The 26,830-nt window shown below is 44.4% G+C and overlaps 1 protein-coding gene across 1 annotated transcript in view; it reads right to left on the bottom strand.

Moving 5' to 3' along the window:
- Nucleotides 1–5,252: 5,252 nt before the first annotated feature.
- The window catches only part of LOC142767547 (uncharacterized), an 82,913-nt gene continuing 61,335 nt past the window's right edge, over nt 5,253–26,830 (bottom strand). The window contains exons 6-8 of the mRNA XM_075869440.1: nt 25,399–25,496; nt 10,626–10,727; nt 5,253–5,537 (exon numbers count right to left, since the gene is read on the bottom strand). Coding sequence (XP_075725555.1) covers nt 5,362–5,537; nt 10,626–10,727; nt 25,399–25,496 — 376 coding nt within the window. The 3' untranslated portion in view covers nt 5,253–5,361. The remainder of the gene's footprint in view (nt 5,538–10,625; nt 10,728–25,398; nt 25,497–26,830) is intronic.

Genomic DNA, 26,830 nt, shown 5'->3' with positions numbered 1-26,830 from the left:
CTGCGTTTAATCCAGCTCATCTGGGTCCCAGCGAACGCAAGAAACGCAACTAACGAAGCCGCCCACAGACAAGCTCGAGGACTCGTACACCGAAAGGTGGGCCAGACTTCGAACAACAATACCGAAGCAACCGAACCAATCATCACCTTTCACGACATCGCGCATTACTACAAGCTATCAAGGCAAACCAGACCACCCCCACACACGCTACAAAACAAAGCTCAACGAATGACTTCGAGGCGACTTCAAACAAACTTATTCCCTTCCCCGTGCATATACAGACACATATACCCATCCCTATTCACATCTACTTGCACCCTTGTCAAGACACAAGACCGCAACCTTGAACCATCATTTGGGGATGCAGCAAGGACCCTCCCCGAGCTGAGGACCCTCTTAGGTCTGTCAGCTGCAAATGAGGCCTGGGAGAGAACCCTCACCACCACAAGCCTGGACACCCAGCTCCGGGCCATCAAACGCGCTGACAAGGTGGCAACCAGGCATGGCCTGACAGCCCTCGCCACTTGGGAAACCGTGAACTGCCTTAATCAAGTTGTTTGCTACTACTCGCAACACTGCTTGGTCCATTGTCATTATTAGGGATGTCATAGATCATCGTTGTGACAGACTGTTTCTTTCTTATTCCGGTGTCGTTGCTTGATGTTTGAACTCAGACTAAATCTCCTTGCGGACCTTACAATATCCCCCACATATATTTGAGTTAGCTTTGCAGAGTCTGTTGCGAAATATCTGACATTTTTTGTGTCTCTTTGTTGCCAACAGAATCGCCAGAGGACTGGAAGCCGGCACGAATGGTTCCTGTATTACAAAAAGACGACCGTCTTGTAGTAGAAAATTACCGAACGATATCTTTAACATCATTATGTTGTAAGCTTATCGAGCATATAATAGCACACAAATCAAATGAATTCTCAGAACACTCTGTTTTAACAAATCATCAACATGGGTTTCAAAAAAGATTTTCTATATATACTAACACTCAATTGGTTAATACCGTTCACACCTTTTCAGCTTCTCTTTATGCAAACAGCCAAACGGAAATGATGTTCTTAGCTTAGAGTAAAGAATTCAACACAGTTACACACTATAAACTAAGTATAAAGCTTAGGTTAATTCGTATACCTGAATTATTCATCTCCTGGATCTCAGCTTATCTCCACAACCGCAACCAATACGTTCAGCTGGGAGAAGAACAATCCAGCTGCTTTGCGGTGACTTCTGGTGTTCCGCAGAGGAGCGTGCTTGGCATCCTATTGTTTTTATTCTACATAAACGACATTATCAATGTAATTAGCACCCCTGTACAAACTAGTCTATTGGCAGATGATTGTGTTTTGTTTAGAGAAGTAACTTGCATTAGTGACCAATGCGACCTTAATACTAAATTGAGCAATGTCTGAAAGTGTTGTAAACAATCGGGAATGCTTCTTAATGCAAATAAATGTGTGTATCTTCATTTAACACGCAAGAAATTCTCCTAAGACGACACATACAATTTAGCTGAGGCACCTTTGTTTAAAGTATCCTCCCCAAATACTTAGGTGAAACATTAACGGGTACCTTATCCTGGAATATGCACATAAATACCATTTGCTCTGCCGATTTTCGGAAATCATGCCTTCCCCGCCACAAGCTCACGACTGCGCCGCCTAGTGTTAAACTCCTGCCCTACTTTTCTTAATTGGGCCAAAACTTGAGAATTCCTCCATAGTTTGGAATCGCCACACAAAAATTAACATCCAGAACCCAGAAAGATTTCAAATGAAAGCAGTACGATTTATTTATAGTAAATTTAAGTCAAATGACTCCCCTACTGCACTACTAACTGCAAATGATATTGAACTATTACAAACTCGGAAAAACAAAAGTCGTCTAGAGTTCCTTTCCGCCATATTAAGCCACAGGCTATCTTTGGACACCACAGCGTACGTTTCCCCTTGTTAAGCAGACCCACTTGGCACCACTGTCCTAATTTTCTAACGCCAATTTTCGCAAGGACTGACACTTTTCACTACTCCTCTTTCCCACAAACTATAGCTGATTGGAATAAACTAACAGAAGCATTCCCCGAACGTCTGTGACTATACTGTTGTTCTTTCATTGTCATGAGGAAGTTGTTAAATTGCATTTTTTTCGCCTTATAACCAAGAAATAAAAAAAAACACTTTTCAACCTTGTTCTCTGTTACCGTTATGAATTTCGCTCACCCTGCTTAGACTTTTTGCCTGCTGTATTTTATAAATATAATATATAAATTAGTGTATATGCACAGGCAGCATCGTTTGTTCGGGGAACGGCTGCAGAAGTAGCCGAATTCGCTGTGACTAATATTGTACGCCGACGCGGAGCTCCTACGGTGATGATGAGGGCTCGATGAACAACGTTTGCAGCTGAGATGACAAATTTCATTATGAGAGTGACGCACACCTGTTGGAAAAGTAGCAGCATATCATCCCCAAGTCAATGGAATCACCAAACAGCTCAATAGAACTTTGACTCACATGTTGTCGATGTACGTCGAGGTACATCATCGAACATGACACAGAATATTAATGCACCGTATGCTACGTTCACATATACTACCTTTCTCCAAGAGATTACAGGAGTGACGCATTTTCAACTTCTTTTTGGCAGAACAGTTACTTTGCTCTCGCATGACATCCTACCTCCCTATGACAACTGTGACCTAGACCGATACACCGGTGACTTCCCGAAAAGAGCTGAAGAAGCGTGAAAGTCGTCCGCCATCTCTTCCAGCGGCAACAAAAAGACGATACCAATTGGTATAATTTGCAAAAAAGAGGCAGAGTATTGTTACGTACGCCAATAATTGTACATGGGCTCTCCAAAAAGGTACTTCGTCTCTATTTTTGACCGTGCAAGGTGCTCCGCCAGCTTGGTCCTTTGAACAATGAGGTTGTCCCCCAACAGAAAATAACATTGTCAAGACGGTGGCATCACACAGAAGTTGCACACGTCATTCAAATGCAGCCATACTACGAAAGGTGATAAGAAATCAAGTAAGACGGCTCAATGATGCTGCGTCTACCAGCAAACACTATAACTACTAGCCTGGAAGCAAAACAAGCATCGGGACGGGATGGAGCACTCTCGAAATGGGAATAATGACGCAATATACATCTAAAGTACGTGCACCAGCCCATCGCTACGCACTCCATAGCGTTTACAGCATCCGTACAGAACAGAGGAAGCGAAACCATGGCGGAGCCCGTCAGAATCAACGCTCCCAACTCAGGGACATACGAAGTGTGTGGTACAAGAGAAGATGAAGTGTGGAACTCTAAAGAAGGGAAGGTGTGCTTGCATTGGCCGTATGCACATCGTCTCTAAGTTTTTGTTTATATAGAGCACAAGTGCACACCATTTGGCTACAGAATTAAATATGCGTTTATGCGTGACAATATGTGTACTCTTGCTACCTCGCTGTACGAGGGCAGCACCGATGCCATGGCTAGGGTTGGTGTGCAGACAGGTAGGGGCATGCTCATTGAAATGACAGGAGACGAGGTCAGATGTCGGCACCACCTGGAGGGCGTCAAAAGTTATGTCTTAATAGTTTCTGCAAGTGAAGGTGCACCAGGAGCTCCTGCAGTGGCGTTGCTAATGGACGCGAAGGTGATGATGAAGTTACCCAAAAAAAATAGGGCGCGAGGGAGAGAGAACTGCATAATTGCTTTGATATTTGGGTGAGAGAATCATGTGACAGCAATCACTTTGTCTGGATTCGCTGGAACACCCTTTTCCTAGCGCGGTGGCCCACCACTATATTCTTTCTAGCGAAATAACATTCTTTTTGCTATTAAGAAGCCGAGCGTTAGAAGTGCGCGTCGCAAGTTCGTTCAACCCCTTGAGATGCTGACGGGAAGTGGATCAAATGATAACGAAGTCATCCAGATAACATAAGAATGTCCTTCACTTAAGGACACGAAGAACTCAAGTAGAACGTTTTGTTGGGCTAGTTTGAGTGTATTTATAGGAGCATTCACGCAAAAATTTTTCACCTTGCCTTTTTTGGCAATAGTGTGCTTACAATACACGTATCACAAATGCAAACATCGTCTGCCCGAGTGAACCACACTTATTCATATAGAGACGTTTTCAGAGCGCCCAGTATCAGTTTAGGTGTGAAAGAGCACCCAGCAAGGTAGCAGCCATTCCGGGCGTAAGGAAAACACAGCTGGCCACGTCACCACGCACAACTGTGACGTGGCGCTGCGCCCACGTCACCACCCATATAACACACCTGAAGCCATCGGCAAGGAGGAGGAAATTGCAGGGGGCGCAAACGCTAGGTGCGTACCAGCAACCAGCCAGCACGAAGTCATGACGCAGGCTTGTTTACATTGCCCCTGCGTTAATAACGGTGTCGCAACGGTTTCAGAAGCTGACTCATTCACGTGGAGTGAACATTAAAATACATTTCAAATATGGTATAGGCTGTGTGTACCCTTGACATCTTGTAGAAGTTGTGTGTGTCTCCACATTATTCTATCTCACTCATTATCGTGCTTTCAATTTTTGTATCGGTGCTTCTTTGACGGAACAAATAAAGCGCCAACAAGACGAACACAAGACGAGATATGAACAAACGCCAGAGTTCGTTTATGTCACTTTTCTTGTCAATTCTTCTTGTTTGCACCTTAATGATTCCGTTAACTATGAAGGTTTGTATCTCATGCGCTAAAACATTGCCAGAGCGTTGCATAAACCAAACGGCCTTACATTGCGCTCATAGAAGCCATTGGGTACTGCAAAGGCCACCTTCTGCTCGTTGTCCACTTCATGTTTTTTACAAGATCGAAATGCCAAAAATATTCAGCTGCCTGGAGGAAGTTCACGGCGCTGTCATTCTGCGGCACCGGATCAAAAACTTTGTGCATGATCTAATTTAGTGTTGGAAAATTGAGGCGAATTCTTACCGAGCCTTCGTTATTTCGGACCAGCACAACATATGATGACCAAGACCTTGACAGCAGCCTAATGTTCTCCTGTTTCATCATGTGAGTTAAGCTATCACCGATGATTTTGGCCTCTGCCGCAGACAGCTGGTGTGGTCCGTGGTGTATACGTTCGAATTGCCCTCGTTGTCAACACGGTGCACTGCGACTGAAGTTTCCCGAGAAGCTTGGATCTTGTTACAATTGTGTGCAATAATGGGAAGCTTGCTATAACTGTGGTCAGATTGCTGAAAGACTTAGGTAGAGTAAAAATGTTGGCGTACAAAAATTGTGTTTATTGAGGACAATACCGCAAACATACGTCATAATATTATCAGAATTGAACTTTAGTTTTCTGAGTTACACCTATGCACGTCTAAAATTACGGACGCAGTTTCCCTGGCGTAGTTTCATTGAAATTGCACATTGTGTGGTATTTTCGCATGAAATAGAAATAACTCTGAAGGTCGCTGCAATTCCTGAAGAATGCTTCCTCGCAATCCGAGAGGCCACTTCCTTTGCTCCCTTCTTGGACCCAGTAGAGACATTTTCGATCAGCTGAAACGAAATTAAAATGAATAAGATAGAAATGAAGATCAGGTGGAAGCAACGAGCTAACCAATCGGCTTAGTCTCTGACTTCCATTCGTTTTATGGTAAAATAAAACACTTGAACGTTTTACATATGATACTGTGTGTGGTTAAAATATTCGCAATATCACCGCAAGGGCTAAGCAGTCAATGTGATAGCAACACTTTTCAGTGTAGAACAAAGTAAAGCTAGCACCTAACGCTTATCATGCCCTCCACCGCCCTGGGGCCTTGAGTATGACAGATACAGCTGGCCCGTTTCCTCTTCATCGGAGCTGCGGTTGTTGGCTGCACTCGCACGCTTTCACTAGCACACAGGGCATACGAAGCTGGATGATACCAACTATCTTGTTTTCAAAAGCACCGACACCCAGCTTTAAGTAATGGACATGACGAACAAACAGCCGGAGTGTCCATATAATCCATTTATATAATTTATACCTCAATGAAGATTCTGCTGACAGAATGTGAGAGCAAGGCGTATAACAGTGTGCTATGTCATGCGGCAGTGATTCGCATTGCTCTTGTGAACACGTTGGCTGCACTGCATTGATGGCCTCTGGTGAACAATTCGGAATACTTGAAGCGTTCATCGTCCCCTGAATATCTGCTTTGGATTATTTAGTAGGTATTCAATACCAAGCAGCCTTCCTTGAAAGATAGCCTGTACCTCTGACAACTACTGCCGATGGTGCAACATATGCAAAGATTCTGAAGGATCGTGCTCCGAAAGCACTCGTGGTAATATAACTGTGTCAGTAACTTTGGCCACTATGGCTCCTGGTGTTAGTCTCCCCCATATTAGCCACTTAATTGTGTTTCGACAGGAAGTCTTTGCTTGCGCTGTTCAATGCTTGATTTTCATTGTACACAAGCCATCATCCAAGTCACGCTGCGCTGCTAAACGTTCTGAGTGAATTATGTGGAAAGAAACGTTTGAACGCGTTACAATAGGCATTGCCAAATATCCCTGAATGTCTACTGCAACTCCTGCAAAAAAATGAAGTTTCTCTTACAAAAAAAATTATTTTTCAAAATTGCCAAGTACCCACTACGCAACCATCAGGTGCCACGTGCGCGTGCGCAGCTGCACACTTTGTATTGCCTGGGCAGCTTAAAACCATCCGCCCCTTGCCCAATTCAAAGTTTTGAGGCCTTGCGAAATTCTACGATTCTGCCATGCCAAATTACATGCGTTAAGGAGTCTCTTCCCGATATACATGCCATACTTATAGCGCTTTCTTCCGAAGCGATTTAAACCACCACCTTGACTGCATCGCAAAAAATCTGCCCCCTCTCCAACCAAAACAAAGTGGAGCCTTGCGTCAATCTCGAAATTTCACTCACGGACGACAACGAGTTCTCCCCTCCAATCAACGATGCCGCTACCGCCGCCGACACCGAAATGTCTGCGCAACGATCACTTTGACGCATATGTGTTAAAATATCCTGTGTAAAGCAAACACGACCGTGCACATTTTAGCCAAATATCGCAGTAGGGCGCGGCAACGAAAGTTTACAAGCAGGAAGCGACGCTTCCGTTTTGATTGATTGTGGGGTTTAACGTCCCAAAACCACCATATGATTATGAGAGACGCCGTAGTGGAGGGCTCCGGAAATATCGACCACCTAAGGTTCTTTAACGTGCACCCAAATCAGAGCACACGGGCCTACAACATTTCCGCCTCCATCGGAAATGCAGCCGCCGCAGCCGGCATTCGAACCCGCGGCCTGCGGGTCAGCAGCCGAGTACGTTAGCCACTAGACCACCGCGGCAGGGCGACGCTTCCGTTTTCTCAGGAACCCTCTTTCGGGCGTGGTGTCAGGAACCCGCACCCTCTTTGTCTACAAATATCTGAGGTAGCTCTCTTCGGGCGTGGTGTCAGACTTCGAACAACAAATAGCATGCTATTGGCCGGTAGCCGCAGTAAGTCAAGAATGGCGTACGGATCACATATGCTTCTTGCCATGGTGAGCCACCATGTACCTGCGCCGCACTTCGTAATCTGCTAGCACCACAGAGTAGACCAACGTTTCTAGAACTAGGTAAGTTGCAAAACTCCTCGCGTTTGTCGATCCGTGACACGGCGCCAAGACAACTTCCGGTTTGGTAGCGCTGGCGGCGCAACAAGCTTTCGCTAGCAAACAAAAATGCGCAGTCGTCGTGGCAAGACGCCGTGGCAGCCGTTCTGAAAGAACTTTGCCAATAGTATATTATCGAGATTTCTTGTTATGCTGTCACAGAAACTTGATACTGCATAATATTTTTGCGGTGTAAGGCAAATACAGCATAATTGGGGCTTTCTGAAATGCCCACGATAAACAATGCTTGATAGCATAACATACGAGTCTGTGCGTTAGTTGCTAGTTGGTGTACGTTCGCAATTAATTTTAGGCGCAAAAGCACAATTACAATGTCTTGTATCCTCGCTTGTGACTGTGTCTTTTGTGCCTAAAATAAATTACAACTATGGGGCGCACTCCCATGGTTTTTGTCTGGTTCTGTATTTAGCTTTTTTTTTCTCATGTCAATCACATTTTTTAGCAACTTAGGCCGTCGAAAAGCTGCGCGTGCGGCGCTTTTCTTACGCATGTCTTCCCTCTGCTTTTTCTTGAGTTCTTCTAATGAAACCTCTTAACACAGCTGAAGCCAAAGCTTCGAGAAGGGGCCGCACTTTGGGGTATCGGTGAGCACTTCTTAGTCATTACTCACGAGGCTTCCTGCTGACGCATTGGGACACATGAACACAATTTCAGCTTATCTATGTGATCTAGAAGTTCGGCCAATAGGGTGACGGTATCTGCATTGCTGGGCGACTTGTCTAAGCGATGGTGACGGCTACAATTGGTGACTGTTATGTCTTCTGCGACGAATACGCATTTCTCCCCAAATAGCACTTTTTTTCTTCTTTAAGCACTATGAACACCACAAGACGTGTTGTCTCGCTATTCTCAACAACTTTCCGCCAACATGCAGCAGGCAAACGAAAGTCTTCTATGTCATGAAGCGAAATTATGATGCCGCTCGTTGACGGCCTGTCGGAAATGATTTCACCGTCTTCGAGCTCAGTGCTCGGAGATAGTGTATTCTTTTTTGCCGATGATATTCTGGAAAGCACGCCACTCCTATTTGGCAGCTTTTGCTTCTTTCTCGCGGGTTTTGATAGGTAAGCGGGCAAATTTGAGATATCCGTGGAAGCACTTTCCGATGAGGTCCCACTTTCTATTGGTGATTTGTACCTTCTTACTGTCGATGACATGAGAGAAAGTCTTCAGGATGTCCTCCTCAAGAACGTGCCTATCACACACACGTGATGGGCCGGGCAGTTTCTTATCTGCACGAGGATTAGCGTGGTCCCATGCATCTCGCTGCTCAGGTACACACGAGGCACAATAGAAATGTCGTGGTCTCTCTCATTTCCTGTAGCCACTCGTACAGCTGAGAACTCAATATGTGGGCATGATGAAAACACGCCACACATACAAAGCAAAACAGGGCACACTGAAGTACAAAACTGTTCACGCAGAAAGAAGCCTCCACGGTTATTGACGCACTGCAACATGCACAGCCGACGAAGGTTACGGAAGTGACACAAGCGAGCACGTAGTGAGTGAATCCCGATGTGACAGCAGCGCCACATTTGTCTCCGGCAGCGGCGGCGCCAAAAAACAGCGCTCAGTTCTGCAAGTTATCTAGTTCTAGAAACATTGGAGCAGACATACTGTACTCCATTTCGTAAATCAGGTGCAATGATCTGGAAGCTATGCAAGTTCAGCCAGCAAAAGGATTAACTCCACGCGCCTTACGCTTGCTTTCGGTAGTTGTAAGCGTGGCCTCCCCAATCGGCTTCAGTTGCATGCTGGCGGTACTAATTGCAGATGCCAGAATAGAAAAACATCCCGTGTCTTCCCTATTACACTCATGAGCGAGCTCCACCGCACTCATGGAGTCGACAAAAAGGAGAAAGACCATAAATTGTAGCACACAACCAGGTATATTATCAGTAATAGACAGGAAATTTATGGGGCAAATGACTCGTGCACCATGGTCTACTGCACCGAGTTAATTCGATTATTCGTTGCAAACGTGTTTAGGACCCTTTTAGTATATCGCTTAGAACTAGGTAGACATACTGTGCGATCGCATCGAGATATGGTAGAAGATATCGAGGTGATTGGCAAGTTAAAACTGGATGCATCAATCTGGTAGTATGCCATATAAATTGTTTTATCTCTACCAGTTAACTTTTTTTCTTACTCTCACAACCAGGTAAAAGGAATCGCCATTTTTGGGCACTTTGAATTGTCTTCCTCAAACTCCGATATTGTTCAGCATTCCTGTATTGATGATAATATTGTTAAAGTGTGCTAGTGTTTACGTGAAAAGATAAAAAAATGAGCATTATCCGCCAAAATAGCACGTTTCGGCGAATCTCATCACATTAGCCATCGATGCAAGATAAATTAAAAATAAATTCGACATTTACCTGTTGAGTCTCTTCTACATACTGTTGTCATAACCCCTCGTCTCCCTCTAAGGTGCGTTTAATCTAGCAAATTGAGATGCCGCGTTTAGGAGACATAGGGGAAATTCCCATAAAAATAATGACCTTTTTTGCAGATGTAAACGTAGACCGTACACTTCTGGCTCACACTCTTGGCACCCTCGGCAAAAATTGAGTAGCTTAGGAAAAATGCACACCATTAAAAATAGAAAAAGACTAATTTTTTGTTTTGTATCGCAAGAGTTCAAAATAATATTTTAGCGTAGATCGTAATCCGACGAGGCTCTGTTTGAACAATAACTGCGAAGTGTAGCCCAGAAGGCCCGGTAAATGGGGGGAAGATTCGAATTCTGACGCACATGCGTGAATAATGAACTAAGTGGAATAAAAAAATGCAACAATTACATATCACTATTATCTTTCATGCGTTCAATTATGCCGACATGCCACGTGATGTTTGTTGTGAAATAAATATATTGGTGCTTAGGGCACTGTGCATACGTACCATGCATTTATACAATATCAAAAAATTAAGAACCCAGATATCTTACATGGTTGCGTTCTATTTCCTACTATGCCCATGACGAAACAATTGGGGTCAGCTCCGAGGAGGTAATAATCGCCATACAAGCCTTTGCCGATCTTGGTTATATCTGCACAAAAATTATGCATAGATTTATTTTAAAAAATTATAAAGTTGTAATATTATTCCCTCGTAGTAATATTTATTATATTACTATTACTATTATCATAAGAATCATTATATTGTTGTTGTTGCTGTTGTTGTCCGGTGTTAGCTAAAAATAAAGTAAGTCAATACTTGTACCTTACTCTTCTCTCATCAACTTGTGGATCTTGTGACCGCACGGTATACTAGTAATGAAACAAAGAGTTTCGAGTACCTCCTTTTGGCTCTTTAAAAACTATGGTTGCTAACTTTGGCAACTATACGCCAATTCTGTTGCCGTTTCAGGCAGCAGACACAAGAAAAAACTTGCAGGCTGCTTTGCTTCTTAGCTCAAAATGGAAAACCTGCTCCGACTCTTTCAGTGAGTCTCGTGTCAATGCTTTTATAGACTTAGCAATGTCTTCATAGACTCTCGCGCCACCATTCGGGCTTACCAAACCGGCAAGATTGGTTGAGAAGCAGCCTACATTTTACAAGCACGCAAATACATGGGCTTGCACTACCTCTCTTGGTTCCCTAGCAACATGGGCCAAGAGGTTCATCTACAGCAACCGAACCTCAACGAAATGGCTGATGATTGAGCACGAGAACTGACCTTCCGCGACAAACAATCAGCCTCTAATGAGCCCAGAAGTACAGAATAATGACCCTTTACTCACCGTCATCGGGATTACCTCTCACCACCGAAACGACAGAAGCCAATGCCCTTTACCACTTGCAAAGCTCGAACGCTCGCAAGAGGTAGCCTTTCGCGTGCTTAAAACGAGGTCGTACCCATCGTGGGGTCGACTCAGCCGCTACAACTGAGGCATAAATCCACAATGCCCAGACTACACAGATATTACTGTTCAATGGCACACATGCTCTGTCAATGTCCCTCATTACCTCAGGGGCCTCTCACCAGTGAGTCTAGGAAGAGGCCCACAGGAGCCTCTAGTTCCAACACAAACTAAAGGCAGTCAAGAGGGCCCAAAAATGGGCGGAACGCCACCACGTTCCCGCCCCGTCTCGGGCGTCACCTTCAGTAGCCGCTGATAGGATGTCCTTTGTGGACACACCGGTAGCTTAAACTCCTCAGGACCGTTTAAAAGAGTTTTTGAATGACTTCTCGCCTTTTTCAGCTACATTTTTGTTCCATTAGTTTGAGCTAAATTACACACATGTGGTGATGCCACCGCTATTTGCCTTGGGGCATGTGGCGCCAAAATATGGCGGTCATGACGGCAGGTATGAAACTCCCAAATCTATATTTGGCACTTGCAGTATGCAACCTCTCACGCTTTCAGATATACGGCAGAGACTAAGAGAAAGTTATCGCGCGAGCCAGAATGAGCAGGATCAATTGAAAGTGCTTCGCGCTCCCTAATGATAGGGTTCGACAGCCAACTCTTGAATTTCAGTAGAGGCTCCTACAAGGAAGCTTACACACTAGTCAAAATGACGTTACAGAAACCACGTCATTAGCCTCCTTGTTGTATTATTTCTTATGCCCCTGTCACACGAAGACTTAAGTGAACTTTGAACGAGTACACTTAGCCGCGAGTGTCATTTGCGTGCTGTCTCACGAGCAAGTTAAGTGCCACTCGCTGCAAAGTACACTTGCCGGCAAATGTGTTCCTCAACCCCACTTTCCTGCGACGGCTGCGATTAAGTGTGTAGTATAGCAGTGGCTTGTACAGAAAGACGCTGTTGCCTAAAGCGGCGCTCATACTATATTTAAACCATTGTTTTTGTTATTATCAGTACTGTTATGTAGAAAAGAAGTCATCAAATACAACAATAACGTTGCTACTTTCACTGTCGGGCTGTTTGCGGCCACGTCCGCTTGGCGGATGCGATAGCCCATGCACAACAATGGATGCGTCCGTCGCATTGTTTACTTCCAGGTACACTTGCCACACTTGCACATGTGTAGGTAAGTTCTTTACTGATTTAAGATGGCATGTGCCAAAGGTGCTACTTCCATGAAGACAACGTGGTCCGACGATAAGACACAGGCGCAAAAACAACAAATATACGTAGTGCTACAAATCCGTCTGTTGCCACTGCCGTCATGAAAAATAAGGCAGGAACTCATGGAGGTCCGGTTTCTGTAAAACGAAATTATCGAATACCCTCTGCTGCTGGCGGCAACGTCCCGTCGAAGTCTTAGGAAGAATGATTGATTGATTTGTGGTGTTTAACGTCCCCAAACCACCATTTGATTATGAGAGACGCCTTAGTGGAGGGCTCCGGAAATTTTGACCACCTGGGGTTCTTTAACGTGCACCCAAATCTGAGTACACGGGCCTACAACATTTCCGCCTCCATCGGAAATGCAGCCGCCGCAGCCGGGAATTGAACCCGCGACCTGCGGGTCAGCAGCCGAGTACCTTAGCCACTAGACCACCGCGGCGGGGCTGTCTTAAGAGGAAGCCGCAAGCCAAATGGGGCCGTACTATGAAACTCCCCCATCTCCTCCCTCCCCCACGGAAAAAGACGTGACTGCACCACATAGAAAGATTGGAGCGAGCCGACGTAGCCGTAATCCTACACCACGACCAAACCGCAACGCATGAACAAGTGACCTTGAAGTTCTCATCGAAGGCCATAACGTCACCACTTTCGTCGACACCAGGACTCACTACTTCGTCATCAATGATCCGACACTGGGGGACTACTCCGTTCACTGCCTAAATTGAGGAGAGTAAAGACCGCTTGAAATGAACCCGAACTCTGCCCAGCTGGAGGCCACATAATAACGCCGGTTGGAGTTTGCAGAGCAAGTCACACTGAAAAACTGAACATAACTTTTGAGCTTTGTAATTCTACAACAATGCACCAGGAATGCGATAGTTGCGATATACTTCCTAAGTCAACACGGCACTGTCGTCCACCTGAAGTCTGAGCCAATAACGATATCCACAGGAAAAGCATTGCTGCCGCACACAACATCAGGAATGTGTGGCTTGAATGTGCTGGAAGACTAAGTGTCCATTCCTCCTCGCTACAGCGTCAGATATTCTGTCGGCAGTCAGGAATCAACAGACATGGAAGGCGTCGTTAAAGGCGACCAGCCCCTGTTGATTAACCACCAAATTTGGGTCACCAGAGAAATAGCCGAGCTGTGAGGAGGAAACGCAAGAGTTATGCTCACGAGCGTCAGCAACAAGCACAAACACGTGAGCAACGGAATGACGGTTTCCTACATCGAACAAATACTGTAAGCCAGCAACGCTTTCGCCCTCACCGATTTTAGCGAATCTATTCCGACGGCTCAAGCCCTTCAACCAGTTTTTGATGTTCATCTGAGCCTTCAAACGCACGATCAAGAACAGCTCAGAAACTTGTTCCTGAAATGCAAAAACTGCTTTTCGTCGGCGTAAAGATTTCAACAGACCCCTGCCGCGAAACACCAAATCGTAACAGAAAAAAATGCTATGCCACTCTCTCAGAGTCCGTACAGAGTTTTGGCGTGAGAACGCGAGGCCATAAAGAAACAAGTCGACGAAACGCTACGTCATGACATCATCCAGCTTTGGAAGAGCTCATAGACGTCCCCGGTGGTGTTAGTGAAGCAGGATGGAACTGTACACGTCTGCGTCGGCTATCACCACCTAAACAATATCACGAAGAAAATCGGGTTCCCGTTCCCTCCAATAGACGACACCTTGGATCGACCCCACAATGCAAGGCATTTTTTTATGGAGCTCAAGACCCGCTACTGGCAAATAGATGTCGACGAGAAAAACCGAGAAAAGACTGCCTTCATAACAACGGACAGCTTGTTCGAGTTCAAGAACTGAGCAAAGACTTTTTGGTCTTTACTTGGCACCTGCAACTTTCCCATGAGTCATGGATACAGTCCTGACTAGCTCGAAGTAGCAGGCTTGCCTCGTTTGCTTGGACGACGTCGAGGTGCTTTCCTTGAGCTTCAATGAACACCTCCAGCACCTTGAATCCGTACTTGAAGCAAACAGGACCTCTACACTCACCCTTAATCTAAATAAATGCTGCTTCGCGTGCAAGGAAGCTTGTTTTTGGACCACGTGATCAGCAAAACGGGCAACTGGCAGGATCCATCAGGATCAGGCAACAATTCATCGCGAAAGTGACCACTATCACTGACGCTCGAATCAGATAACTCACACACTGAGCCCACCCGCGTCCTAATCACTTTTCGTGTTTTAAAGAGGCTCCTACCCCTAATTTTTTTTAAAGAAGAAACATGCATTACTCATCAAGAGCGCTTCGTTTATGCAACAGTGCAAGAGCAAGACACTTTATCCCGTTGCGAGAAATTGTTAGGTAAGTATTATTTATGTAAATCTCACCAAATTTCATTGAAAAAAGCTCATAGTGTCTTCATTCATACTTTCGCCTAACGCTATTGCAAGTAGTCCCCTAAATATTAGTGTGGCAAGTATTTGCACAAAACTTTGGCTTACTTGAGTGCTTTGGTTCTCGAGAAAAAATGTACAAAGCTTCTAAATGTGTATTGAGAGAAACGCAGGAATTACTTCGAGAAACGAGCGCATTTTTTGTCAGCATGTCAAAGAAATAAACCAAATATTAGCTTAGAAACAACAAGCACCAATGTTTAAGACATTTTCTGGTAGATAACAAGAGAGAACTGAACACAACATAACATTGAGTGAACTGAGAAGTTCTAACGAAAGGACGGATTCTCGTGGTGGTGAAGAGGACACTGGACACAGGCAAAAGCCAGACATGTACGTTAAAAGGCAAGGAAGGGGAAGTAACTACAATGTGGATAAAATTGTTAAAGTAGCAGAGTAGCTTTACAGAGATCTGTACAGTAGGCCGGACAACTGCGGTGATAACGTAACACGTAGTAGAAGCATTCCAGGGATAGTGGACATGACACCAGTAAAGACAAGGGAAGCAAAAATAGCCTTTGACGGTATTCAATCAACAGCTTACTGTTGATGGAATACCATTACATAACAATAGCGACAGCTAAAAAAATTATGACTGCGTTACGATTCAATCGACTGAAGGACCAAGGAAGATTTGGTACAGGTTGCTCAGCAACCGACCATATTTATATTATGAATGACATAATAGTGGTATGCGGAAAAAGTAAGAAACCGTTACGTACAGCCGTCATATATTACGAGAAGACATTTGATTTGGTCCAGATATCAGCAGTCATGCAGGTGTGGCAGATGTGGAGAAAAGTACGAGCCGCCGTCCCCATGGCGAAGTCCACCCATTGACCCCCTCTCTATTCCAAATGCACTCCTCTCATCCTAATGATGATAGTGACTCTCATTGTCGTTCACGCAGTATTTAACAGCAGAATCAGCCCTCGAGGAAATATCTATAAACATACTAGGATAAATGTACCATGGCTCAGCGCACATGCCTGTCTTGAAAAAACGACAAAATCGCAACAAGAAAGGGTGTGAGGCAGGAAGACACAATCTCATCAATACTTTTAGTCCTGTGCTTATAAGAGATTTTCAGTGTTTTAGACTAGGGAGATATAGTGATGCGAGGAAATGAAGAGCAGCTGAGTAAGCTGCGAATTGTTCATGACTTTGCTGTGACGGCTAACTCAGGGGACACACTGAAACTCAAGATTACTGATTCGAAGAAGGAAAGCAAAAACGTACGTCTGAAAATTAATGTGAAGATATCTAAAATAATGTACAATAAACAAAACAGTGCTTTACAATAGGTAGCGAGGAGCTGGAAACTAAAGTAATAAGTCAACTTAGAACAGGTAGAAACCATGAAGACAATCTATGGGATTGAAGTAACAAAAACCATGGATGGGGTGGACCATTGCGGACGTTCGGCAAGCAGTCTGAATCAATAATAATAGTTCAGTAATACTTCTCATTAGGGAAATCGTTATATCTCTCATGCTCTATTTCTGAGCAATATTCTTCATGAGCGATCAAGAAGACAAGTGTAAATTTAAAGGCTCGTTTTCTCTGTTCAGCACAATGTTGAAGAGGACTACCAGACAATGACGCCAAGTAAAATACAGCAGATACTATTAGAAGCAATTGTATGGGTCCAATTGCTTTTAATAACATCCCATACACTTAACGTTGCAAGATTGTTTGTTAATCCTAGATAAAATTGCGCCCCATGAGCGATGTATCAGCTGCATTTTACCAGTACTGAAGTATGAAGCAGAAAAAAAGAGGTTTAGAACGAAGACTCAAGTGAAATTGAGGACTGTGCAGCGAGCATTGGAAAGGAAAATTGTAGGTGTAATATACAGGGACAAGAAGATATCAGAGTGGGTCAAGCGGAAAACGGAAGGTAAGGGCATCTCAGGCGAAACCAAGAAGCAAACATGGCAAGTAGTGCGTAGGCAAGATACTGCTGGAATGGAATGAAATGAAAAAAAACTTCATTTCAGTCCTCCAAGACGCGCTTAGCGCATACCGGGCGCCTCCCACGTAGGGACTGACAGGGAGTACCTGGCGGCCGCTTCGTGGGCCTGCTGGACGGCGCATTGCTGGTAAACTGACTGAATTTCAAAATAATGCAAACGCGCAAGGTAGAGAAAGAAAGTTAGATGATCAGATGAGATGGCGTTCACGACTATAAAGGGGCAGCAGCAGCAGCAGCAGCAGCACAGAACTCTTTTGACTGGCCTTACATAGAGGAGCCTTTCAGCCTGCACAGGCAGTAATGACCGATGGTGATTATGATGATGATGATCATAGGTTTATGCAACATGTTATTACAGGCAGTGTTCTTTCTTCGTCCGAATGTTCACGAGAGTATAATATGGGTTGATGTCAGATCAACGAAAATCCCCTTTTCTTACATATATCATGGTGCGAAGCGAGGTTTGTCTTGCTCCCGCAATAATGATGGCCCAATCAAGCTCAGTGAAAGTCAGTATTACGGTAAGATGCAGTATGGGTGAGGCATTAAGTGCCCCACTCGAACTTTGCATTGGAGGTATTTTGCTTCTTTGCACAGTTGTCTGTGTCATATTTCACAGAGACGTCTGAAATTTTAGCATTTACTGGAGGATCTGGGTTTATTTCAATTTAGGTGGAGGTCCTTTAAATTGCATGCATAGGGGTTTATACACACGGAATCTTTTTTATAGGCATTCAGGATACGTTTTGCGTACCTAAAAGATTGATGGAACACTTTCGTGTGCTCATTACTGCTGTATGTCCTATCATTATTTTTGTTGCGGTCATCTTCGCTCTCTTATTAGTCACTAACATGGTGATGTTTAGCAAATGTAAGTTTACATAAATACTCTTCAATTTTATACATTAGGCTTCAATATTTATGTGTACAAGGCCATGAAAACGAGGCTAATGAGAATCATAAGTAGGAAAAGAAGTCATACAGTATGGGTTAGAGACTATGCAGCCATAGTGCAAAAATAGGAACGCCGGGACAGACAACGTCACGGTGGTTAGTATGTCTTTCAATGGCTGAAGTAAGAGTTTCAGACAAGTGTCCCCGGTGGGGCCTCTAGTACTTCATATTTTGATGACAAAATTTGTGTTTTTGCCCCATCATGAGAAACGTTGTGAGAATCACAATCGGTCGATTAGCGTGGCATCTAATTTTGCTTGTTATATAGAATTATCCGTATTAAAACATTTTGCTTAAGTTGTACTTTCGTAACTTTAGCCCGAAAATCACCCTGCGTGGTAACAGAGCTCCGAGTTAGAGGACCTCTTTTGAATATTTTCATAATTTTTTGCCATTCAGTCCCTGCTACATATTGGGATGACGCGGGATTGGCGAGCACATAAATCACCTCGTACAAATACAGTTATTTATAAAAACTGCAACGTCTTCTTTGTCTTTGCCTTCGGCCAAGCACACTCGCACTGCTTCGTTGACGCCACCATTGGTACATACGCATGGCATTATTCTCCCTTAAAAAACATTGCCCCGATCGCGAAGCAAGGTAAAACCAAAACTGCACAGTAGGTCACTGAAAGTAAGGCTTCATCCGAACCACGTGGACAATTTCTTGTGAGTGTCTGTGGCTCTTCGAACACTGAAAGCCGCTCGGAACAACCTCCTAGTTGACGTCACTGATGTGTCACAAAACCTTGTAGGGTCCGAAGTACCTTCGCAACAGCTCTTCGGAGAGACCACGCTGACGAATGAATGTCCAGACCCACACTTTGTCGCCCACGTTGTATATGATGGGTCTGTGTCAGAGGCTGTAAGGTTTGGCATCGTCATCTTGTTGTATGGTGATTCGAAACTTGTCGAATTGTCTGGCTTGTTCTGCTCGGTGGGTAAACTCTTCGGCGTCTGTCTCGTTGCCGTCATATTCATGAAGGAGCATCGCGTCTAACGTTGTCGTAACTTCGCGTCCATAAAGGAGACTGAAGGGGGTCTTCTTAGTTGTCTCCTGACGAGCCGTGTTGTATGCGAACGTCACATAGTGCAAAATGTCCCAGTTTGTGTGCTGTACACCTACGTACATGTTGATCATGTCCGCCAGGGTCTTGTTGAGGCGTTCGGTGAGCCCGTTGGTCTGGGGATGATACGCCGTTCTCTTCCCGAGAGCTGTACCACACAGTCAGAAAACGGTGCCCAAAAGATGAGCCATAAACGCAGTACCTCTGTCGGTGATGACTGTTGCTCCCGCAACAGTCATCACCGCCATACGAAGCGCGAAACGGCCCTACAAAATGGCCATACGAAGCGCGAAAAATCGCCCATAAACCGCCAGTAATAGGCACAGAGTCTCAAAAAATGTCACACTGAATTTTTTTCTGTAGGCGCCGGGAAATTCGTCACCACGTTTGAAAGAAATTCATGTAGCGCGAGGCGAAAAAACGAACACAGGAAAGAATAGACTGAGAAGACAGAGCGCTACTAGCAACATGTTTATTTTCGACCTCGAAGCCGCTTTTAAGCCACAATCGTCAGGCGAGCAAGCAGATAAGCAAGTGTAATTCAGATACATGCACGACAATGCCAACTACCTACAAGAAAAAACGATAAATAGGACAACAAAAAAAAACCTCACAGATAAAATTACGTATCACTGCGTACGCAGGGACGCCAGTTCCTTGGGTTACAAGGCAATTGAAGGTTTGCTAATAGATACATCTCCAAGAGCATCAATAAGTTCGGTATGTATGTATGTATGTATGTATGTATGTATGTATGTATGTATGTATGTATGTATGTATGTATGTATGTATGTATGTATGTATGTATGTATGTATGTATGTATGTATGTATGTATGTATGTATGTATGTATGCATGTATGCATCTATGCATGCATGTATGTATGTATGTATGTATGTATGTATGTATGTATGTATGTATGTATGTATGTATGTATGTATGTATGTATGTATGTATGTATGTATGTATGTATGTATGTATGTATGTATGTATTAGCAAACCTTCAGTTGCCTTGTCACCCAAGGAACTGGCGTTCCTGCGTACGCAGTGATACGTATTTTATCTGTGAGGTTTTTTTTGTTGTCCTACTTATCGTTTTTTCTTGTAGGTAGATAGCGCTGTCGTGCATGTATCTAAATTACGCGTGCTTATCTGCTTGCTCGCCTGACGAATGTGGCTTAAAAGCGGCTTGGAGGTCGAAAATAAACATGTTGTTGCTAGTAGCGCTCTGTTTTCTCAGTCTATTGTTTCCTGTGTTCGTTTTTTCGCCTCGCTCTACAAGAATTTTTTTCAAATGTTTCACCAACAAGCCCACATCGCCACTCTTGTCGTCACCACGGCACGTTTATACGGATCGGGTCGGATGCTTTGACTGCTTACGACGTGACCAAGAAATTGAAGTTCGTGGAAGCTAAAGTGGCACTTTTCAGATTTTAGAGTAAGACCGGCCAAGCGTATCGCTTCAAGAACTGCTTCGAGCCTTTGTAAGTTTTCCTAAAATGTCGCCGAAAAGACAATCACGTCGTCGAGGTACACCAAGCAAGTTTGCCACTTAAGTCCCTACAGAACCGTGTCCATCAGACGCTGGAATGTTGCTGGCGCCGAACACAAACCGAAAGGAAGTATACTGGAATTCGTAAAGTTCATCGGGTGCAACAAAGGTGGGCCTTCTGACGATCTCTCTCATCCACTTCAATTTGCCAGTAGCCGCTTTTCAAGTCCATGTTCTGATTGTAGCGTGTGTTTCATAGTCCATCCACTGATTCTTCAATTCGTGGCAGAGGATAGACATTCTTCTTTGTGATATGATTGAGCATCCGGTAGCCGACGCAGAAACACAAGCTGCCGTCCTTCTTTTTGACGAGTACTATGGTGATGCTCAAGGACTGTTAGATGGCCGAATAACAACATCTTCCAGGATTGTTCTCACTTGTTTTTGAATTGCCTCACGCTCCTTTGAGGTGATGCGATAATGATTTTGCTGGATGGGTTTGGCGTCGGAATCCGTGATGATGCGGTGTTTCGTCGGTGTCATTTGACCAACTCTTGTTGTGGATGAGAAGCAGCCGTAGAACTTTTTGATCAGCGTGAGAAGACGGTCTCACTCAATGGGAGAAAACGTTGGACTAACGTCGACAGGTGCCGTCGTAGTGATGGTAGACGCTGCTGCTTCCTCCACTAAATGACAATCTTCAATATGAGCGAGTTCGTCGAAATAGGCAATAGCCGTGCCTTTAACCATGTTTCGGTGTTCTCTGCTGAAATTGGTCGACTTGAGTTCAGCGCATCCGCCAATAACAATGATGACAGCCCTGGCAACACAAATGCTGCTAGTGAATGCGAGCTCCTTGATGTTTTCAGCGAAGCCAGTACCGTTTTGCAAGATGTCGCAGCGCACGGATATGCGAGAGCAACTTCATGGCGGCTGTATGACGTCGTCATCAGCAATACGGAAGTGAGGTGGCTGGTGTTCTTCATCAGTAGCAGTGTCCGAGCTTATGGTGAAGGTTACGCTTCTGCCACGAATGTCAATCACAGCCCCGTATTTGCTCAAGAAACCCATGCCCAATATGAGCTGTTTACAGCACTCGGAAAGAAAGACGAGGGTGGCGACAAAGGTGGAACCAGTGATGTAGAGTCAGGCCGTGCACTTTCCCAACTGGTGTCATAAACTGACCGCCTGCAGTTCTTATATTGGGTCTATGCTAAGGCATCTCCACCTGCCTTAATCTGTCAGCTAGCTGTAGGGTTGTTATAAAAAATTGGACGCCAGTGTCCACAAGAGCCGTCACTTGGTGGCCGTCAGTGTGAATGACGAGGCCAGCGCTGATGACGTCGGTTACGTCCGCAGTTGTCTCATCCGTCAAATAAGGCGTTCCTGTCATCCTCTTCAGCATCGGTGGCTTCAAATTGTCGTTTGTTTGCATTGGGGGCTGTTCAGAATTTCCATTATTGGCAACGCACCCACCAAGGTCGCTGCGTCTAGTTTCCCCGTCGCGGGCTAGGGGACCTGCCCCTGGTGACATCGGCAAAACTGCGACTATTAGGCAGACTGCGCCACGCAGAAGACGGAGAACGTCTTTCAGGCATTACTGGATACTGCGCCAGTGTGTTCACAGGAGCGTCGTTGTACGTTTGTCGATCATCGTACGTAGCGTAATCAGGGTAGCGATGAAATCTTGAGTACTGAGTGTCGCGATAACGACAAACTCTATAGACGTGCCCAGCTTCGACACAATGAAAGCGTACCGGTCAACGGTCAGCGGTACGCCACTAATCGGTTTTCAGACGCTGGTAGGTAAGCGGGGACTCGCTACTGAACTACGTTGTGGGGTTCACATTTTGACTATGCGGCAATCGTCTGGGCAATATCCACGAGGTTGGAAAAGTCATCGGCGCTAAGAGCGGCTGTGTTTGCAAGGTTGGTGGTGGTCCAGTCATTGGAGTCCACTGTGTTGAAGGTGCGACGACGGGGCGCCGGACTTCATTAGGTTAAGTTAGATGCTGTCGCACATCAAAGCCGGATAAAGAGAAAGCCTGACAGACCTTATTCCGGACAACATCGGCCTCAAAAGACAACGCCGTTGTCGCCGGTGCGCAGCCGTTGTTCGGTTGCTGGAATTAAACAAAGCTGCCGATGCTCCTCCCTCAAAATCTCCCGGGTGACTTCCCGCAGACGTCTGTCGTTGTCGCGGTGGCTCGCCACAGCCGGGACTACTCACTCGAACGTTCACCAGGTGCTGCTGGCGATAGCGTTTTTGTAGGGCCCGTTCAATAGCGGTGGCTTCTTTTCTGAACTCAGCTACCGTGGTTGGTAAATTTCTCACAAGCCCAGCAAACACATGCTCCTTCACGCCTCGCATTAGATACCGCAGCTTCCTGTCTTCCGGCATCTCGGGATCTGCCCTGCCGCAAAAACTGGCCATGTCCTTGGCGAACATAGCAGCGCTCTCATTTTGTTTTTGAATTCGACCTTCCTAGAGACGTTGCGCATTCTGCTTTCCGTCGAGACTAGTAAAGGTGTCAACCAGCTGGTTGCGGATGTCGTTCCACGTAGCCAAGCTTCTTTCCCTTTTGATGTATCACGTCTGGGCGTTGTCTTTCAGGTAGAAGTACACATTCGCGAGCTTGTCTTCTGGGGTGGCCCACTGGTTCTACTTCGCACAGCGTTCGAACTGTTCCAGCCTGTCTTAGGCACCTTCATAAGTATCACCATGGGAACAATCCGAAATAATAAGATTCTGAAGTGTCATGTGTGATGGAGCTGCAGTGGCGATGGTGGCTGAAGGAGGCAAGCGATTGCTGGCAGTTTCTCGCAAAGGGTTGAGCTCGGCAGCTAGGCCTAGCAGACGGCGACTGAAACGGTGGACTGGTGTGTCGACGCGTGGTAGCAATCCCGGTCTCGATTGTTGGATCCACGAAGTGTACCAAGCATGAAGAGTACTCAGCACCTTCACCAGTGGGAGGACGTGGGATCGACAATTACGAAACCTTTAACAAAACATCGAACAGATAAACAGCCACCTTGAACAAATATGCTTTATCGATCAAAGACTGCAACGTATTCTTCGTATTAGCCCTCGGCCAAGGACACTCGCGCTGCTTCGTCGTCGCCACCACTGGCACATACGCGTAACAATATCTAACAGAAAGAAAAAAAAACACTTTCGAAGTTTTCTTTTACAAATGAACCATAATTGCGTTTTCCGTGACCAAGCTAAGTTTCAGTAGAAACGTTTCACAACTATGCATAATTTTAAAAGTTTGAAGTTTAGGAGCTAAGTATGCTTCAAATCTTTAAAAATTGAAAAAAAAACTTAGAAACCCAACAAATTTTGTGAAGTATTGCATTTTTTTTTACCATAGCTATAGCTCTGACTCATTGGACGTAAACCTGCTTTGTTGATAACCCTTATTAAAACAAGTCCATTCCATACAGACAAAAATTTTTAGAAAACAGTTTTTCAGGAAGGAAAAACCTTTCCCAGTTTTTTTTCTTGTAGCAATTTTCCCGCACGATAAGTAGTAGCTGGAGCAGTCTGAGAGGTGGCGGCAGGTTTTAAGGTACAGATCGTCGGCTGATGAAGTTTAGACAATATGGTCATCTGTGGTCAGCTCTTCAAGTACAGAACTTGGTTTACACTGCGAGCTTTCTTGGCCACCGCAATAGAAATGTAGACCCCGTTGAGCATCTTTTCGCCTTTTTAATGAAACGTTCTACGCAGTCGTCTCTGCAATTGGCATGCAAGGAAAACTGTATATGATTCGTCTATTTGAAGGTTATTATAGCAACCCGAGTGAGGTGTTTGGCAGGCTATTTATAAAACATGGTATAAGCAGAGCCAGACAGGTACATGAATAAAAAATATTAGTTTACATTTATAAAAAGAAACTTCACCTATGACATCCCATGAAAGTGCACTCAAATGCCCGCTCCGTAGACAACGAGCTCACGTTTGTGCACTTGGGAATGTATATGGTAGAGCCCTTATTGCATGTTACACCCCTCTGCTTCCAAATAACTTTCACAAACAATTGAATATTCAGCTCTCACTAAAGCGATTGAAATATAACATCAAGGTTTTTTCTGTTGTTAATGGTTTAGAGTAAAACTTATGCCTCCACTAAATTCCCGGCAAGGTTCCACATATATATTTCACTGTTTGTCACCTTTATGTACGAAAACCAAGTGTATGCAGAAGTATGTACGTATATAATAACAAATGTATGTATGAATATAAGAGAGTAATATATGAGTGCATGAATACGTATTAAATATTGTGTATCTTTTGAATATATATTATATATTGAAAATAGCCACTGTGGCTGATTTTGTGTGTCGTTATAGTCTGTTTTTTTACATTTGTTTATGCTCTTGTGCAGTGCTATTTCATCCTGCTTTCAATTTTTTAATATATATTATACAACAAAGCACTGTCTGCAAAAAGTTTTGACATTTTGCTTAGCGGAGCCAGGTCAGGCCAAATGGCTTTTACCATTGCTTCATTTTTTTATGTTTTCAGACACAAAATATGTTTATTCATTCATTCAAAAATTATTGCGCGTATCACACTGTGTTAATAGATTTTCCGTGGGATTGAGCAGATGAAAAAAACACGTGGTCTTACACATACGAAAAACGTTTGCACGAGCTTGTGTAGCTCCGCCATAAACAAGAATATAAATACTTTGAACAGGGCGTCTAAAAAGTGCGAGTTTTTTACGTGCAGAAGGTTGCGTAAACGCAAAAATTAGTTCTCACTTTCGGTGTGCAGTAGAACTGTTTGAACTTTTATGTTGAGACTATAGTTTGTCGGATGCAATTCGATAGTTTTTGGCCCAACACTGTAGTCACAGCTCCTGCAATGACAAGGTGGCATATATTGCACGTCAAAAAATACGTTTGCTTGAGGAGTCTGTGTAACAAATGTTTACAAATAACGCCGTAAATCGGTGCGCAATAAGACGATGATAGTGTTCAGGATGTTATCGTCTCCGGCAAAAAGTCCTCTGTACGCAAGTCTTTTGTTTAGACTTGCGAGCAGGTAGATAGGCACTGTTTTCACTCTCTAGGAAGTTCAGAATCACTCCTTTAGTGAATGAACTAATCCATCAACAATAAAATCAAAGTACGCAATTATAATGATAACAGGCATTCCCTTGTACCACCAGACTGAGTGATGATGTTGGCGCAATAAGCAGTATTTGAGAACTTTGTGCAGAATCTTACTTCTTGTAGCTACAAACATTTTTGCCTGCAAAAAACAAATCAGCAAATATTCGTACTTTGTGACCAAGTGAATAAAAAAAACGAAAGAAATTCCTGAACTGCGTGGCCATGATGGGGCTTCGAGGTCAAAGTCAACGTAAAATTACACGCGCTAAATACTGCTGCGAGCTTTCTTTCAAGAAAGAAATATGGGTATGGTATTCGAGTAACCTTCTAAGAGTGGTTAAGCAGCTACTTTAGCCCAAGGTGCGGCATACGGGAAAGATGCATCGCAGTGATTTCAATATAACACGATAGCGTTGAAGAGCTCCTTTTCCTAGAAATTCCGCTATCGGCGTCGGTGTTGCTGTTCGTGAGCGTCGCCCTTGAGTGAAAGTTTGATAGGGATGTCATTAAAGAAAATAATAAATAGCTTCGCTTCTAAGAAGAATAAAACCAATGACTCATGAGTGACAAAGGAGCGTGTTACAGTTGAGCCATGTCCATCGCTAGCCTTCAAATAAATACATGCTACATGGCCCTGCAGTGCGAGCATGAAGAGTACTTAACGTGTTTATTATATATAACGTTGCAGAAGCCTAGTTCTCCAGCAGGCTTCAAAACATCTGAATTGCCCAACATTTGGTTGCTCTAAAGACACACCAGTTGCAAGGCATAATTGATCAATATAGGCAACAGCGTGAACAACGGGCGTAGTTGAGAAAATACGCGTATTTCTTTAAAGACGAGTAGTAGGTAGTCCTTCAATTCGCTAAACGAGAGAATTATGTGTTAAGGAATTTTTACAACTGTACATAATATAGTAATTACAGAATAGTTCCAAACAGTCGGTGTATTTCAGCAGAGACCTTTCTTTCCTTGCGCCACGCTTTAGGCGTATACCTAAAAGCGAAGCAAAATTAGCAGTCAAGAAGCTCCCGAACAGAGCCCAATTACCCTATCGTGTTCTGCCGCTGAAGGCGAA

The sequence above is a fragment of the Rhipicephalus microplus genome, chromosome 7 (assembly GCF_043290135.1).
Source record: "Rhipicephalus microplus isolate Deutch F79 chromosome 7, USDA_Rmic, whole genome shotgun sequence".
NCBI lineage: Eukaryota > Metazoa > Arthropoda > Arachnida > Ixodida > Ixodidae > Rhipicephalus > Rhipicephalus microplus.
Note: the sequence above shows the minus strand (reverse complement) of the source record. Positions and strands in the feature narration are given on the sequence as shown.